This window comes from Echinops telfairi, unplaced genomic scaffold (assembly GCF_000313985.2).
Source record: "Echinops telfairi isolate 266 unplaced genomic scaffold, ASM31398v2 ScPeMD7_7458;HRSCAF=8496, whole genome shotgun sequence".
In the NCBI taxonomy this organism is placed as follows: Eukaryota; Metazoa; Chordata; class Mammalia; order Afrosoricida; family Tenrecidae; genus Echinops; species Echinops telfairi.
In genome coordinates this window covers 26,366,392-26,384,647 of record NW_022111358.1, presented here as the reverse complement: position 1 = coordinate 26,384,647, position 18,256 = coordinate 26,366,392, and the positions used below count along the sequence as shown (strand labels likewise).

General features: G+C 48.5%; 1 protein-coding gene across 1 annotated transcript in view; it reads right to left on the bottom strand.

Annotated features, from left to right (window-relative positions):
- SOCS7 (suppressor of cytokine signaling 7) overlaps nucleotides 1-18,255 on the bottom strand; it is a gene marked incomplete at its 5' end in the record, with an annotated part of 39,121 nt that extends 20,866 nt beyond the window's left edge. The window contains 7 exons of the mRNA XM_004707429.2: nucleotides 2,549-2,677; nucleotides 6,485-6,653; nucleotides 7,146-7,276; nucleotides 8,116-8,217; nucleotides 8,678-8,782; nucleotides 10,558-10,622; nucleotides 17,744-18,255. Of these exons, the coding sequence (XP_004707486.1) occupies nucleotides 2,549-2,677; nucleotides 6,485-6,653; nucleotides 7,146-7,276; nucleotides 8,116-8,217; nucleotides 8,678-8,782; nucleotides 10,558-10,622; nucleotides 17,744-18,255 (1,213 nt within the window). The remainder of the gene's footprint in view (nucleotides 1-2,548; nucleotides 2,678-6,484; nucleotides 6,654-7,145; nucleotides 7,277-8,115; nucleotides 8,218-8,677; nucleotides 8,783-10,557; nucleotides 10,623-17,743) is intronic.
- Nucleotide 18,256: the final 1 nt, after the last annotated feature.

Below are 18,256 nucleotides of genomic sequence, written 5' to 3'. Positions count from 1 at the left end.
TGCTGCTGCTGCTGCTGCCGGGTGTTACCGAGTCCGTTCCAACGCACAGCAAGCCCTGTGTACATTCTCAGTCATTGCTACGCTGGGGCCCATTGGGGCAGCACCCAGTCAAGCCGTCTTCCTCTTTTTCACTGACTTTCTGCTTTACCAAGCATGATGTACTTCTACCGGAACCGGTTCCTCCCTGCTGGTAACATGTGCAAAATAGGTGAGATGAGATGTTGCCTTCCTCGCTTCTTGGTAGTGTATTCTGGCTGTACTTCTTTCCAGACAGATGTGTTCATTCCTCTAGCCGTCTATTGTATAATCCAAATTCTTTGCCAACACCATAATTCAAATGCATCTTTATGAAGTCTTCACAAATCCCAGCATATGCAATTTTCAATTGATTACTGCTTTCTTTCCCATGTGAATTATGGTATTGGTGAAGAATATTGAATATACATACCATGGCCTGCCAGCAGAACAAATAAATCTATCTTGGAAAAAGTATGGCCAAAATGCTCTTTACAACCAAAATACTTCAAAGCCGAAACTTTGTCTTGTGTACTTTAGACATGTTATCAGGAGGGACCAGCCCTTCCTTAAAGAATGCCATCATTTGGTTGGTAAGGTGCAGAATCAGCAAAAAAGAGGAAGAGATAGATTGACACAATGGCTGCAGCAATGGGCTCAAAAGAGGGAAGATTGTGAGGACGGGGCAGGGTCAGGCCTATGTTCTCTTCCATTGTACATGGGTTGCTGTGAGTCACAACTGATTCCATAGCACCTAACAATTTCCCCATAACAGAGAGGTGGTGACTAGAACACAAGATTCTGAGTCCATTGGGCCTGGCTTCTGCATGAGCTAAGTGGCCTTTAGAGTAAGTAATTTAACTTCTGGCCTTCTGCCTGAGTTTCCTTACTAATAAAGGGAAAACAGTATTCTTATTACTATTATTTTTTAATAAGCCAATCTGGTAGCTAACTTTCGTGGTGGCGTGGTGGGTTAAAAGTTGGGCTGCTAACCACAAGGTCAGTAGTTCAAAATCACCAACGGCTCCAGGGAAGAAACATGAGGCTCCCACCAGGAGGTATATAGTCTCTGACACCCTTGGGCAGTTAACCGCATCTTACAGGATCTCTGTCCATTAGAATTGGCTTTGATGACAGTGAGGGTGGAGGTGGTCAGCACCACTGAGCCTTGAGTTTAACATGCGATCCTGCCTTTGCCTCCTCTTCAAGGCTCTGAGCTCGCTGAGGCACAGGCATGACGTATTTTTGATATTCAGTAATAGAGATTACCTCGTGTGTGTGTGTGTGTGTGTGTGTGTGTGTGTGTGTGTACACATACATACACTTTCACAAACTTGCTAAGCAGAGGAAATTCCTGTCAGGAAGAATTCTAAGTTTCCCCTTTAACCAAGTCAATTGCATGAGACCCAACTGTGTTGACAGCACTGAGCAAATACTAAATGAAGTGAGAATTAATACAGTTCACACCCTGTCATGCCTTATTTAAATCACCAAGATTATAAAAACACATTCCTGTAACCTGATTCAATCCTGTTACTGATGTTCTGCCTGGGGCAACCCTGCAACTTCTACTTTTTAGAGCGGTTTCTTGGCACCCTGTTTAAGAAATATAATTGGATTTAATGGGAAAGCATAACGTTAAAGTTCTGGCCTTTTGTATCTTACACAGTCCTCACTTTAGTCTGCCAGTCCTTAATCTAAAAGCAGGGCCTCCCAAATGAGCTGTCTTTCCCGTCAGTAGATGGGAAGTGATAAGAGGGCTTCAAACGTTTGTGGGAAAATGGGATTGCAAGATAATGGCATTTTTTTCCACAAACGGTTTGACTTTAGTGGGCAGAAAGGCTGCCCCATGTACTCGGATAAAGAGAAGGCTTGGTAATCAACACTGGCTGGATGACAACAGAACGCAGCCCTTCCTTGACCGTGGACTTATAGTGTGACAGGGATCACACCACAGCTGCCAGGCTGCGAGTGAATTCAGCCTCCCTGACACTCATCACTGCTTGTCCAATACCTTTTACTTTTCTTGTTCTTGAAGGAATCTTTTTTTGTTTGGGGGATTTTTTTCCCCAACGCTTTTTTCCACACATAATTTACATTATCATCATACAATCCAATCGTTCAATCATATCAAGAAGAAGTGTACAATCATTACCACATCACTGAAGGAATGTCCCTGCAGAATTGACCTCTGGGCACTCACCACTCTTGGTTCCCATGTAAGGAACAAGATGCTTGGATTAGGGGCCAAAAGACACCTCTGAGTGTCAAATGCTCACACGGATACTAGGCATTAGGGCGGGGTGGGGGGGGTCAGTGTTCTCACTCCTGTGGGCAGTATGCAGACTTCTAGTCAGTATGTGGAAGGCTTGATGTACACACCTGGGATCGACTGCAGGAGCCAGGCCCCCTAAGAGGCAGGAAATGGGGCTTCCAAAGGAACGTGGGGTTTCTTTCCTTTGTCAAAGGGCAGGCGGGGGGACATTTTCAGACCATACCAATACAAGGCACCGTAGTACAACTGCAGCCTTACCTGGAACTCTGGATCTCAAGAAATAGAGAAACTTCCCATTCTTGGAATGCATGATGGCCCTCTTAATGAACTCTACCACCGACTGACAACGGTCTTCAAACTTGGGATGACACCATAGGCTGAAGGTTCCTGCATTGGGAAATTAAGAAGTAAAACGTAAATTCCAGTCTCAAAACGTCTGCAAGGCCAGTTTGAACATTTTAACAATGATTCTTGCTTTGGGGAGGGAGGCTCATGGATCAGCAGAGTCAGACAAAGGCCCCTGAAGCAAAGCAACATCTCCCATTAACGAGGAGAAAAGTACCACCTTTAATAAGATATAAATAAGGCCATACACATTTTTTATTAAACAAGGAAAATATAAACTCAAGTCAGAAAAAGTTGTAAAAAGCACACCAAGTATGACTACCAATCCTTAACTCTAATGTTTCCTATTCAAACGATTCAGACCCTCAGATGCCCTCCAAATTCACTCTTGGAGATGACCTTTCAGCCAACCAGAAGGCCCCAAACATGAGCACTCACACCTGTGAGGAACGTGCTTCTGCGAACAATCAGCCACACAAGCCAAAGGGCAGCAGTTACCCAAGAACGAAGTTCAGAAGAAGCAGGAGGGGGCAGGAAAGGTGGGCAAATGGAAAGGAGAAGCGGGGAGGAGGGAGAAAGACTGCTGCTACGCTGACACTGAGGTCGCAATTCGTGTCATGAAATGAAGAGTCTACAAATTGTAGAATGGCAAACTAACTTGCTCTGTGAACGTTCACCCAAACAACAACCAAATGTTCAAAATAAACACCTAAGGCTATAAAAGTTTTTCAATCAAAATCTGAGCCTGTATTGCCTTCTTTAGCTTCTAAAATCTGACACATTACGAAGATTTTAGCCCAAACTTTAGGCTCCCAAAGCCAACAGGGAATCTGAATCCGTATGACTTAACACTAAAGAAAACAAGAAAAAAGCCTTAATGCACAAGACCCAAAAGAAACACCACAAAGGGGGGGAGCGGGGAGGGAGGGGAAAAATGAGGACCTAATGTCGGGGGTTTAAGTGGAGAGAAAATGTTTTGAGAATGATGTACAAATGCGCTTTACACAAGTGATGTGTGTATGGATTGGGATAACAGTTGTATGAGCCCCTAATAAAATGTTAAAAAAAAAACAAAAAAACACCACAAAGGAGACGCTACAAAGGGTGTAACTTCAAGAGAACCGCAGAGCGCTGGCAGCCTCTCCATTACTCTCACAGGATCACTGAGATGAAGACAAACACGTCACTGCACACGGACAACTGAAAGCCCCGCCAGGCTACTAAGCATGCCATTATTCCACAAAAAAATGCTCCTTTGAACAAGAAGTAGTTGGAGCATCACTGGAAAGAGCTTTCATTCCTGGCATCTCACCTACCAGGAATCTAGTGGTCAAGTTGTGATTCTTCCTTCCCCTGGCCAGTCACTTGCCATTGTAACAGGTTTACCAAAATACTTCACCTCTTTGGGAAAAAAAAAACAAAAAACACACAAACAAAACTTCACCCCTTAAAATGCTTGGTCCTTCAGTTTTGACTTTAGGACAAGACAAAAGGCAGGGAGATCCATCCCAGAGTTATCTAATTAGCTCCTGGACTCTTCCCTTCATCTATTTCTCTGTGGAAGAGGTGAGGCAGAGGAAACTATGGAGAAAGCTTTGTTGACTTCAATGCCTACTTTGGGCCTCACAGCTTGAGTTAAATGCAAAGAAATCTAGCAGCATGTGACTGAGAAAAGGGATGACAGTTAAGTAGACCAGGAGAGTGGCTCTTCCGTGCCATGCAGTGTCTCCCATAGCTCATTTCACACTGGACATATGTTGGAAGTGTGGGGTGGCAAGGGATGAGTCCCTGATACTCCCCCCAAGGTTCCTACCCTTAAAAAAAAGCAAACTCTACTATATGCAGGTATTTTGACAAATTACCCAACCCTACTACCAATGACTATGACACGCTTCTGGTCCCGGTCAAATAGACTCTTTCAAAACAAAGTTAATCCAGGGAGTTGTATTCAGTCAGACAGCTTCTAGACGTGGCTGGAATGCTAAGCATCATCTGACCATAAAGGAGGAAGTTCCACCAGGCAGGGCAGCAGACTTTAAATAAAGCCAACTGATCTCAGAAATTTCCAAAGTCCCAATAAATGCAGAGTTGACCAAAGGAGGAAATTAACAACACCATGTTGTCTGGCATAGACCTGATATGACTATCAAACAAAGAGATTCAGTCACAGAATCAAAACTCCATTAATCTCTTTCTATACATGATTTGGCAGAGTGGATTATCTATGGGGCCGCTGACCACAGAGTCAGCAGTTCGAACTCACCAGCTGGTTCTGCGGGAGAAAGATGAGGCTTTCTGCTCCGATAAGAGATTTACAGCCTCGAAAGCCCAAAGGAGCAGTTCTACTCTGTCCTCTGGAGTTGATATGAGTCAAAATCGCCTGGATGGCAGAGAATTTGTTTCTTTTAGCAAGCCTCTACCTCAATTCTCACTTCTTTGGCTTGCATGTTTAATCTCTTTTACATCTCCAAAGTGCCCTACAGTAATCCTGCCTTGTTAACATACCCAAGAAAACACATTCCCAAATAGGACTATAACTAGAGGCAGAGGTTAGGGTTTACAACACATGTGGGGGAACAAAATTTGGCCCCTAACATAACACCTTTGGCCCCTCCAAATTCATGCCCTTCCCACAAGCAAAACACATCCACCCCTGGGTATCAGCTAGGTCCACTGAGGGCATAAACAAGGACACTTGTTGTAATGTTATTTGTAATAGAGAAACACAGGAGAGAAAGCTAAATGTTTGTTGACAGCAGAAGAGTTAAGTAACAGCATATGCATAATGTTATTTTGCAGTCAGGGAAAAGAGTAAGATGTGTTTAAATAAGCTTTTAAAGGCAAGTTCTCCCAGACACTGAGCCAATTACATATGACCCTGTGTAAACACACATACACACACACACACACACACACATAAATCAAAGAAGAAAAACCATCTACAAAGATAAACACACTTTAACTGCTGAACAGCAGCCACTTCCAGGGTCGGGAATGTAATTAGTGGGCTCCTAAAAGGTACTTTTTCTTTCTATTCTATATATGTGTATAGAACATATTCATATAATTATCGCATATAAAAACATAAAGGGAAAAAGTACCTGCTACAAGCCCTCAAGGAGGCCCTGAGGTCATTCTAGACCCACAAGCGTCTGTGACGATGGGGAAGAGTGCAGCACACCTGGTAAAAGGTGAAGTGGGTGCCCACCAAGGACCTGCCCAATCTGCAAGCATCTGAGGACGGGAAAGCACACTTTGCCTGTACTTGGCCAGCTAGGCCTCTGCTCATATAGACTCATAATTCCTTACACTTCCGGAAACCTTTCTCTTTTTTCAATACTTGGCAACAAAATCTAAACTGACCCCTTGTGAGACACTTGCAGTCTTTTTGATCCCCTTCAGCATGGCAATTCACATTCCCTGCAGAAAGTATCAATGGGTTTTGACTACTGGATAAATGGTGGAGAGTCACTGACTTACAAACTATGTTACAAACTATGTGCTACCCCTTTCTAACATGTGAAAATGTCTCAACTCTCAGGCTATCCCACAGAAAACTGTGGGCCTGCTGCTCAGCAACCTCAACATTCCTCCTCAGGCTTTTCACAGCCCTGGGGGTGCAGTGCGAAGCCCAAAGCCCGGCTAGAGCACTCAGCTGGGAACCAAGAGGTCAGTGAATGAACCCAACCCCCGTGAGTTCGTGGGAAGTAGAGGAAGCAATCTTTCTGTAAAGATTGATGGGAAATCCTATGGGGCAGTTCTCCTCAGCCCTAAAGGGAATCCACCAGCAGCGTTGGGTTGGGTTGGGTTGGGAGTGGGGGTGGAGAAGGGCTTCCCAGCTCCTCTTACCTCGGTAGTGCTCCATTCTAGTGTGGTGGGTGATACCCTGTGACCGGAAACTGAGGCTCAGGATATAACGAGGATCAGAGCTATCTCGTACCAGGAAAGAACCATCTGGCTTCCCTTTCAACTTCATCTCTGCATCTTCCCAATTCATTGGCCCCCAATACCAACCACACTGTCAGAGACAAGAGGTGGTCACACAGTTAACAGAACAGAGAAATGGCTTATTTTCTAGCACACTCTACGTACCAAAGAAGAACACACACACCCCGCCCCCATTCTCCAAAACAGTTCACGAGATAAAAGCAGCTGAGAGCAAAGCAGTTTAACCGTTAGCATGCTCACTAGTCACTCTGTCTTTGGCCCTCAAAGTAACAGAAGAATTCTGCAATTCCATTACACCAAGATGAGGTCAGTTCATCTTTCAAGATCAGCTGAACCATGTACTTTCCTCTTCATGTCTATATCTTGCTTTCTAAATCCAACGTCACTACATTTTCTATGGGATTAATAATAACAGCGTATGGCTGTTGTTTTGACAAATGCAGAGACAAGAGAACTACTCTTCCTATAAAAAGAAAAATAGGATTGGAGGGGGGGGATGTGTCTGAGTTGGGGAGAGGGTAGCGGGTAGTATGGGACCTGCCAGACCTTGGGCACCACCTACCTTCTCTAACTCTCGGAGGCTGGCCGCAAAGCTGCTCGAGTCAGGCCGATAGAGAGGACATTGGAAGTGCTGGGGGGGCTGGCTATGCAGGGACTCCGCTGCTCTGATGGGGGCAATCCGGGGAAACGCATCTGCAGGGTAGGAGAGTGGGGAGGGGGGTCACTTGCTTCTCTTTGTTGCTCCCAACCCCAGGCAGACCCTTCCCGCAAACAGAGATGCTAACTGAAGAGGGGCGAGGCATTAGAAGCTAAGCTGGAAAGGGTGAGAGCCAAAGCAGTAGGAAAGAGCTGATGGGCCAGAACACAAAGCTTGTGGGCTCGTGGAAGCTGTGAAGGATGGGCGGGGCACTTACCCTCAGGAGAGGGAGCTGCTCACTAACCTGACTAAGGTGACTACTTCAGGGGCTTCACCAGCCTAGAGCGATTCCAACTTCTCCCACCTCGAGGTGAAGTGCCGGGAAAGCAGCCTTGGAAATAGTGGCTGGCTTACTTGCCCAGGAAGAGTAAGGATTTTGCCAGGCAAGTAGAAAAGTATGCGGCTTTCATTCACTTTATTCCTTGAGTACTGGAGGCTGGCAAAGCAGGTGTGGGCTACTAAACGTTTGGTACTTATTTACAAGGCTGCAGAGTCAATGTGAAAAGCTCAGAAAATCACAGAACTTGGAAAATCAGCTACGTTAGGCCTCCTCGCACTGAAAACATGGTAACTTCTTAAGTGAGATCTACTCAAGGTGTGCAAAACAGTCTCAGCAGCAGAGACAAGGGGAAACCAACAAGACTTTATCTCTTTCTAACAAAAATCAGATTCACCACCATAAAGAGTGAGAAAAACCAGTTCTCAGCCTCTTTTCCAAGGAGTTCTGGCTTTCTCATTGGGCCAAGATTTCCAACGATCCATTCCTCCCATCCTTCAAAGATTTATCACTTTGCAATCCCAACTCTTGCAAGTCTTGCCTCTCAGCTAAGCTAACCTGGGGCATGGGGTGGAGGAGGCGGAGGTAGGGGGAAGGACTGCAGGGAAGACCCCATCGGAGCCACAAGGACAGATGTAGGCAGCGTCCCACTGATATCATCTAGAAGAGAGAACAAAAGCAAGAGGTTCAGAAAGAGGAGCACGGAAGGAGAGGAGTGAAGGCATGGCAGGACAGGGAGGAGGTTATCAGGCTGCCCTCTGGGGCGAGATGGCCTGATCTTCAGCATGTCTGGTTCCACACGGGGCAACAATCATTTTGATCCGCTTTTCTTGGAAAGCAGAAGTGTGAAGATATTCCTAAAGTAGCCTAGTAGCGATACATTCATGGCAAGATCAATAACTAACGAACTAATATACAGTTGGTACGATTAAAGCATGCAGGTAAGAGACTCATTTAAATACTCAGGGAGATGAAGGGTGCTGAGAGGGGACAGGAAGTAACTAGGTCATTATCAGAAAAAACAGACGCCTGAATGGCTCCTAGCCAAGAGCAGCAAGTCCCTACCCACCCACCACCCACCCCGCAACGAGGACAGGTGGGCAGAGAGGAGGGACAATACCTAGGAGGCTGAGGCTTCTTCTCGGAGGAGGAGGGGGAGTTGGAGGATGTGGAGAGGTCAGGCCCCGTTGAGAGATGTCCACGTCCACAAGTGACACTGTTTCACCTGGGGGTTCACAGAGCAGCTGTTAGAGAGGCCCCTTGCTGCGGGCCCCGGAGGAAGGCAACACGGCTCTCCATAAACTCGAAACCTGGCGCTCTCCAGGTGGGCATCAGCCTGAACAGCAGAGGACTCATTCTAAATCCACCATTCCCTGGTCCTGTGGTGAGGGTCAGGGATGCTCTAGGACAAAACATGAGATTTAAACTCAAGGGCTTCCACCCTCAGACGCCATCAGGCAGGTGCAGAGGAAGCTTCTCATTAGGAACTTGGTAAGCGCGCCACATGATTTCCCTTTCTTCCCAGCAGGCCAGGTGGTTCTGTTCACCTTACTGCCCAATCCCAGCTGCCAGAAAATAAAGGATATCTTATTAACATTTAGGTTCACAGCCAGGAATTGGACTATTTGGAATGGACTGGTCCACAGGTCAGAACTCAGGAATTCTGCAATGTGGTGCTGCTTAGGGTGTGATTTCCAAAACCCTTTTCTTACTCAGGAGGCCAAATTAGACCTTACCTAATATCTTAATGTTCCTCGGTTTGAAAAAAAAAAAAAAAGGTGACCAATGCTGGGCTTTCAAGTCTAAAGACACAGGTTTATGTTTTGATGTTCTTTTTACAAAGGTCTTAAACAGTAAAATCAGAACAGACGTTCTCTCAATGTCATCAGTGGAAGTGCTAGGCAGCTGTTTCATCACTGCCAGCCTAGCTCCCCAGAGCCAGGTGGTGAAGGTGCCCCTGTGCCCTGCTCAGGATCAGAGAGGTCTAGAATGTAGCTAAGGTGCTTATATAAAGTCTGCAATTCAAGGGAGCTAAAACGGTCTGAAGCAAGAACACTAAACCTGAGCCTACAAATGTGGGTGTTCCTCCCTTTCAATGATTAACTAGAAAACATGCTGCCACAGGATGAGAGGCTTTAATTCTGGGCTTGAGGTTAGGAACAGAGACCTCCCTTCTCCACTACAGTCTTCCAGGAATGGGAGCCCCACTGCCTACTGAGCACCTTCCTGAAATGGCCGCTCCCAAATCATCATCGTCACCATCCTCTTGAGGGCACCCTCTCTGAAGGGTCTGGACTAGGAAATAGACACACACAACAAAAGCCTTCTCAGCCATCCTCAGAAGGGGTACTGAGCTCTGAGACTGGAGGCAGTGTGGTAAAATCCTTTTCTGTTATTCAAGAAGGCACTTCATATCTGACTGATAAAGTCCCCCATAAAACAAGAAACAGCCCCCCCCCCTCCTACATTAGCAACTGTGTTCCCTGCTGCAAGAGGAGAGACTTAAATTAGATACAACGAAGAACTCCAACAGCTGCAAGAGCTGCTAGCCCCTAAAATGAGAAGAGCTCATGTAATCTCCTGTACCCAAAGTCTTTAAAAATAGACCCCGTAAGTAGGGATCATGTTTATTAGGTAATCCATCAACTCCTTTGGAAGCAGGGACAGGAGCTGCATGACTTCAGGAGTCTTTTATGCAGTGGGATCTTTATAAATGTGTAATTCTTACTTTTAATCATTACGTGATGGCCCTGAACTAAGCACTGCAGCTAATGGCCAGCAAGCAGCCTTGAACTCAGATTATCAAGCATCCTCCACCTCAAGACCATCTTTCACACCATCAAAATAACCAAGCCCAGTGACACAGAACTGCGGACCGGCCGGATGCTCCCTCTGCAATACATCTGTACATGGGCTTCCTGACAGCTCTCAGAGCACTCTGCTTTCAGATGTCAAAGAAAAATATATCCCACATACCTGTGAAAAATATATCCCACATACCTGTGAACAGGGGGCTGAAGGAGACCGGAGAAAAGGCACTTTGAGTTCTTGTCAACCTGGGTTTCCTAGGGGGTGAGAAAACACACAGGGGGGAAAAAAGGGGGGGGTGGGCGAGTGAACATGTATGAATCTGAATCACTCCAACACTCAATTCCAGATGCGCTGAAAAACAAAGAACGCCCTAGTCATTGTCGGCAACACTCTTGTAATACAGCCTAAAATTTTAAGAGGGAGAATGAAATAATTACGGCAATTCCTTAAATAGATTTGGCTACAGAATTCACCAGCCAACAAAGCTGGAGAAATCCCTCTGGCTCTCTCCCTGCCCTGCACATTATAAGAGTAAAACACCTAGAGTGGTAATTAGCAAGTCCATTTCCGGAGGAGGAAATGGGAAGCAGAGTTGATTTTCATCTGGGCGCTAAGAAAAAAGGCTCTTGCCCTGGCCTGGTTCCAGCTCAGAGCAGTAGCTAGTGTTCTCTCTGGGTCTACCCCTGGAGGAGGAGGTCCCAAAGCGCCAGGGGCGATCCTGGAACAACCTTCAACCAGGAAGACATCTGCTTTCTGCACAAGCGTCTGCTTTCTGCACAAGCGTCCCCAGTCATGGGTCCAATCTATCAGCTAAGAAATTCTGGTCTCTGCTGAGCAGTCAAAGAAGACCCCTTGTTGAGCTCTCCTCCAGACCTCCTGGTGCAATGCCAGGGAGCCAGCATGAAAATCCAAATCACCTGAGAAAAGTTACATTAAAGGTGAACTTCACCTTGTACCCATTTCAATTGGTTTTTCAGTCAGAAACAAAAAGACAGCCCTATGCTTCTGTCAGACTTTCTGGCCAGCGCACAAACTCACCCTGGGAAGGAACTGACAGCAGAGGAGACAGATTAGATTGCTGCAGCGAGAGATACCTGCTGTATCTCAATTTTCATGCAGGTTATGATGACTACCTACGCTGGTCAAAATTAACAGAACTGGATACATACAAAAATAGGCATGGGGGGAGGGGCCTATATATAATGATGTGTTAGTGAATCAAACTTAAAAGTTTAAAATCCCACCCGAGTTTAGTGGAGAGTACTCTGAAGAGTACTACTGTGAAAGGGGCTTCTAAATGTACATAGAAACATGGGCTTAAAAATAACAAATTTCCTGTGAACTTGTGAAGCTCCATCGTAGTAGGCTCACCTTCTGAAAATACCCTCATCCCAAAGACTACATAAAACCCACTCTGTACGGCGTTCTGGGGGCACTGTCTGAAAGCACAGGGTTGCTCAGCGCAAGGATTCATGGTCTCGAACCCTACTCGGAGTTGAAATTGAGCTGCTGGACGATCAACTCTACTCTTGGGGCTGGGGGAAGGGGACAAGGGCAAGGAAGTCAGATTTAAGTAAGAGATGTTGGAAGATGCTTACGCAGTTACCTATTAATACAGATGCCTGAACTGCTCAGAATTCACGTCAAAGGTAACACCAAGCAAGGAAGGACCTTCCTGAGGACCAGCAGGACCACTGACTGGTTCCTTGTTCAGACCTATTCTCCAGCGCCATCTGCAACCTGCCCCACCGGGAGAGCCGAGTCCACTAACGGGGCTGCTGTGCAAGGAGGAGGCATCCCCACCCTCACCCAGCAAACCCAGCAGGAGGCATCAAAACCAGATACCAGCCTCTTGTTTAGAAGAGTTACTCTCAACAGCTTGCAGTTTAGTTCCAACACTCTGTGGGGCTGGCATGGAAAGTTCATTCCAGTGGACATGAACTTCAAGGTGACTGAAGAGCTCCCCAGCCGATTTTCTTGTGTGGACTTGTGGTACAACATTAAACTCAAGCCAGCAGGAATCTACAGCACTGGCCTTTCAAACGGTTCACGCCTCAGCCATTTGGCCGGTTGCCTCTTTTCAAAGGAAGCTGCCTTCCTCTGCCATCTGCCCATGCTGGGGACGGACAAGGCTCCTCAGCCAAGCGCTGAAGAGCGGCAGGGCCCACTGCACACATCTTGCGGAGGCCTCCTCACTTAGGCTCTTCTCCCCCACCCCCGGCACTCTGATGAAGAAAAGGCTGGTTTTGAGGATCTAGAAAAAGAAACCCATCTGAATCTAAACCCAGGCAGCGTCATATGCGAACCTCGGGATGGCTTCTCCTGGCAAGCAAGGGGGACTGGCTCCCAGCTGGCAGCTTGAAGGGGTCTAGGGGCTCTAGTAATAATGTGTGCACTTCCCTCTCTTCAGGGAGATACTGCCTAGCCAAAGAGCCAACCCATTTCTGTCTAAAGGGTCCTGCGAGCATTCTAATAGCAGTCATCCATGAAAAGACCAATCTAGACAGTTATAAAAATAATTTTTTTTTTAAAAAAAAAGAGCAAGGGAGTGACTTACATAAAATTGAGGATGGTGGTAACCTGGACGGAGGGAGAGAGGGGATCTCATCAAAAAGCAGCACCCAGGTGCGTCTGAGGTGCTGACAACGTTTTCCTTGCCAAGACGGTGCCTCTGCACACACAGAGCACAGGACCCCTGGTGCTGCAGCCAGTGAACCGCTCATTCGCTGACAGAAAAGGCTGGCATCGTGCCCATACACAATCACAAGTCCCTCGGAAGACAGGCCCGGGAGCTGCCCCACAAAGAAGGCAGCCTTGGAAACCCTGGGGCCCAGCTCTCCTCTGCACACACAGGCTTGCCATGTGTCGGAATCAACCCAACGTCTGCCACCCACCACCATTCCCCTAATGCACCTCCTCTGGGGTGTGCGTGCTTTCAAGTGACGCAGCCCGACCGAAGCCCTAACCCGCAGGCTCCCTTTGTGGAGAGCAACAGGACTAACGCAAGCGCCACTGCTTGCGCTGTCAAGGTCTGTGCATCTTTAACCTTCGCTCCTTTATGACACGCCCCAGCTCCTCCTTCCCACATCATGTGACAAGCGGCCTTAAGGCACCAAAGTTCTGCCAGTGTAACTCTGCCAGTGGGTCACTAGTGTCTTGGCAGAAAAAGACACTTGAGGTTAGCCTTGGTGGGTTATGCTTCAGGGGGCAGGGCAGGGCAGAAGAGTTTGGCACCTGAGGTTGGCAGTCCTTTGTGGCAGCTGGGCACTGTCTGAGCTGTAGGTAAGAGAGCCCAAATGGATGGGCAGAGGCCCGTTTCACCCTGCAGATCACTAAGTCTACGGCATTAGACAGACGACAGTACACAGATAGACTCACTGGCCAGTTTTCAAATTCCTTGAAAACCTGAAACACAGTCAATGGAACAGAGAGGCCCTCCCTTCATTGTCTATCATTCACCTCTACTGTGGCCAGGGGGCTTGAATGCTTCCTTTCCTCAAAGAACTTCCAAACCAGGATGTCCAGGTGCCAAGATGGGTGGCCCCAATGTACCTCTGCCCCTGCTAAAGCAGAGTGCCAAGTCCACCAGCCTGTGCCATTTCCAAGACTCATACGCTAGTGTCTGTTCATGTGCTACAGGCACAAAAACCATGTGTTCATTTTTAGTTCCAATACACAGACATCTGTGCAGCAAGGTCAGATCCAAAACTCCATCCTAAACCAACGAAAGAACCATGGAGGGAACTTCCAGGGAAAAGCAAGGAGGACTGACGTTCTCACTCACTCACTCACTACCATCGAGTCCACGCCGACTCACAGCGACCACAGAAGGCCTGCCCCTGTGGGTTTCTGAGACCGCAGCTCTTGCCAGGAGTAGAAAGCCCTATCTTGGCACAAGAGGCACATCATTCCTACCAGGAATGATGCTAGTGAGGAGAATTTTAAAGTGTGAGAGACATAAGACTCAAAAGGGACAGAGAGCTATTGCCAAAAGACAGGGGCCTCATTCAAAAAGAGCACTGCCAAGCACAAGTCAGACGCTCCTTGCCATGCCATACAGCCACTCTGCTTTCAGGATGGCTCAAGAAGACCCCCTTCGATCTAGAAACCAAGGAAACCAGAAAGAGGGTTTCTCATGTCTGCCAGGGCTGCCCACGACAGCAGGGCCCCATGCTGATGCCAAGACAGCCTGACGCTCTTTCCAGAATTGACTCTCTTCTCCAAATAGACAGATAGGAAACCACTACAGGCTTCATCTCCATTTCTCCAACCTCACCACTTGGAAGGCAGCCAGCCAGAGCCTCAACTGTGAACTCAATAAGCAAGATCTTGAAAAACACATGAAGTACCTGTTCTAACCAAGGGTGTAGTGTGTGATGATTGCAAAAGGTAGGTCAGGTCACTAGCCATTTCTCACCCAATTCAAAGGAAGGCAATCACCTCAACATATATGAAGCAGAGCAAAGACCCCCAGTGGTTTTCCAGAGTAGAACATTCTATCCCACCAAGGTCCATGGATGGGAGGGCAAGCTCTCTGCACAGGGGCATGGGTGGGAGGGTGGTGGTGGTGGGGTGTGTGTGTGTGTCTGTGTAGGCTGTGGAGGAGTGGGGAGGGCAGTTCCTGGGAACTGAAACCTGATTAGCTGCTGGCTCCATGGCTTCCTTCCCTAGAAAAATTCTCTAAGAGAAGTCGCATTGCATTTAAGAGGAAGTCTTATCCAGGCAGCCTCCCCAGCATCAGAAAGAAACTACAGTTTTGCTTAGTGTTAAACTAGGAGAGCTGTTCTATCTTATAAGATGTGGTAGGACCTCACACCCTGGTGGCGCAGAGGAGGTGTGTTGGGCTGCCAACTTTAAGATGTGGTAGGAAGCAGTTTCTTGATGACTAGAGTTGCGGGCCAGGAGGATGGCAAGAAGGGCAAGGAGAACAAGGCCCAGAGGTTACCGTAAAAGGTCCAAGTTCTCCCACAAAGGCAGTAGACCCATAATTAACTCCAATCAACCCAAGAGGAAAGCCTAAGACTGCCATTTCTCACTGCTCTGGGGTCCCAGCCTACCATCAAACCTGGAGAACATACTACAACACGCCAAATTCATCCTGCCTCCAACCGGGGCAACCTGACTCAGGCAAGGTGTAGATCCCCAGACACCACAGCCACCTGGCCAGACACAGCCTGCTTCTCACAGTCACCAGGTTGCCAGGAAGACTGGCACCTAGTAAGCTGTGGAAGCGCTAACAGGCACCACCAAATCCTAAGCATTACGGAAAAAAAAAAAAAAAAAGCCCAGCTCAATCTCATTAACACTTCTCCAAACAGGCACAAAACCCTCCTCTCCATTTCTCTTGTCTGCCCTTAATTCCCATGAGGGCAAGAACAAGACCCCAGGCCCAATCCCATTTTACAGATGGAAAGAAGGGGACACAGGAGGAAAACCTCTTTGGCCTCCACCCCACAATGGATGGTGGGGTTCTGAATGGAGTACAGACATTCACGGGTGCTATCCACAGAAGCTGATTGCCAGCAGCAGTCAGCCAAATGTCCCTTCACAGAACCACCTCCCCTCCGCCCCCACTCTTCTCCAATTCATCAGAGAAAGTCCCTGGACCACAAAATGTAATTCTCCAGTGCCCTGAACTAAGCTTCTTTGCAGAGCTACAGCCCAATTTGCTCGGCAGCAGAAATCTGTATTGTGCTTAGTGTGAAGGTTGGTAACAGAGCAGCCAATGACCATTAAATTCTGCTTCCAAAGGCAAAAAAACCATATAATGTCATATGCCTCTTCCTAATCTATTAGACGTAGCAGCTAATTTCACGCCACATGTCAGATCTGGCGTCTTGAGAATCCTGAGACCAAGTCCTGGTCATAAGGAACAAAGGCAAGACAAACTCCCAAAGAAACGAATATCTACCCTGTGTCATTGCCCACAGCTTCCATCCCATCCCTTCTCGCGCCACCCCACCTCCGACCGCCCTCCAGGATGGGGGGGGGCAGTTGGGGGGCCACGGGACTCTCATAGCTACTGGTGAGTCTTGGAGCATGGAACTCTGGAGCCTACCACCCAAAAAACTGTTGTAGCTACCACACACTGCATGACAGAGGCTGCCAGCAGGGATTCGTGGAGGGCAAATGCAGAAAACACCGGCTTCTGAGCAGGCGACAGGCATCCACCTACGGACGTCTTCAGGGAGCCTGAGCTTGGCCTGATACCCGAGATGAGCCCAGAGCAACGGCTATGGGGAAGCAGCAGCAGAGGCGCATCATGCCCACACTTGCCTCAAGCTCCCCTGTAGAGAGACACTCAGGGGTGGGGGGTGAGGGTTCCAGGCCAGGGCATACTTCTGGGGAGGAGCAAGTGAGGAGCTTTTATAAACACTGGAATGAGTAGCCTCTAGACATACTGATCTTTGCAAAACAGCTCTCCAAGAGAGACCATTCCCAGGGCATGGTCAGAGTATCAGTGTATTCTGTCTACCTCTGATTCAGCACTGGCTGACACTACATTGGGGGGAATCTGTCACATAAGCGCCACTCAATCCAATTCATATCTTTCTCAGAACCTCTCCAGAAACACAAAGCACAATGGCAGTTAAAAGGGAAGTCTCATCAACAGAGAAGTTGACAGCTCTCTACACCAACACTAGAGAGTCACCGCTGGAGGTCTTAGGGGAGCCCACCCTTCAGCAAAGCCGGACAGGCAATGTCCACACCTGGAATTTTCATCAATTTGCCCTAGACCTAACATTGTACTACCTTCTATAACTAACACATCCTCCAAATACTGATAGGGGCTTGAGCTCACCCCTACCCTCTCTTCTCAGAGACACTGGTCAGCACACAGGCTTGTGGTAGCAAGCATGGCCAAGGGGAACAGCCAAGAAAGCATTCACACCCACCAGGGAGAGGTACCCAACGGGATGCTCTCGCCTTCAAATCCCGAATTCATCCCATCAGCAGGGGCTCCTGAGTGAGGAGGGGATGGAGGTGCTGGCCCACAGACAAAACAAGCACAAGTGCCAGCCTTGTGTGCCAACGCTCAAATGTTTCCAGACAAGGGGTCATGATAAAACATGCAACTTGGAAAACCAAAAAAGAAAGAAAACTGGCTGGGGGCTAGCCGGCTGAGAAACCCCCCCACCCCACCCCTGGAGTGTGAACTCCTTGGGAGTGGGAGCTGTTCCTACAATTTCCCAGCAGCTCCCCAGCTTGGACCTTTATGGAGTGGTCAACCACCTTTCGCCCCAAGCCTCTGCCTCCTCCAGAGGATCCAATCTTAAGAATCTGCGGTGTGTTGGCAAAAGGAGAAAAAGAAAAAAGGGGAGTGGGGGGGAAACAAGAAAAGGAAGTTGTCTGCCAGTCCCCGAAGCGGTCTCACCTCCCCGCGTCCAGCGCCCGGCCCGCAGAGCCACCCATGTCGGTCAGGCTGGCAGCGGAAGCGGCCAGCTCTCCAGAAGGCCTCTTGCCGGTCCCATGCCCACCGCTGGAGCCGCCGTTGCAGCTCTTCGTGCGAAAGAGGCGACTGAGGCGGATTTTGAGGGAGCCCTTGCGCGAGGGGCCTGCGAGCGGCCGGAGGGGCCCAGGGGGCGGCGGGGGCGGAGGCGGGTGCTGCTGCGGCTCCCCTCGACTCAAGCGTCCGGGGGGGACCAAGTCCTGCAGCGGGAAGGGGGCCGGAGGTAACTCGGGGCCTGGGGGCTGCAGCAGAAGCCGGCCGCCCCCTCCGCCTCCGCGGCCCGGGCTGCTGAGCTCCTCTTCCGAGCAGCTGTTCGTCTCCAGGCTCTCTGCCTCGGATTCCAAACCCTCCAAGACCAGCAGTGCGTCGCTCGTCTCCGTGGGGTCCTCCCCGGCCTGCGGGGCGGCAGCCGGCGGCTGGGGCTGCGGAGGGGGCGGC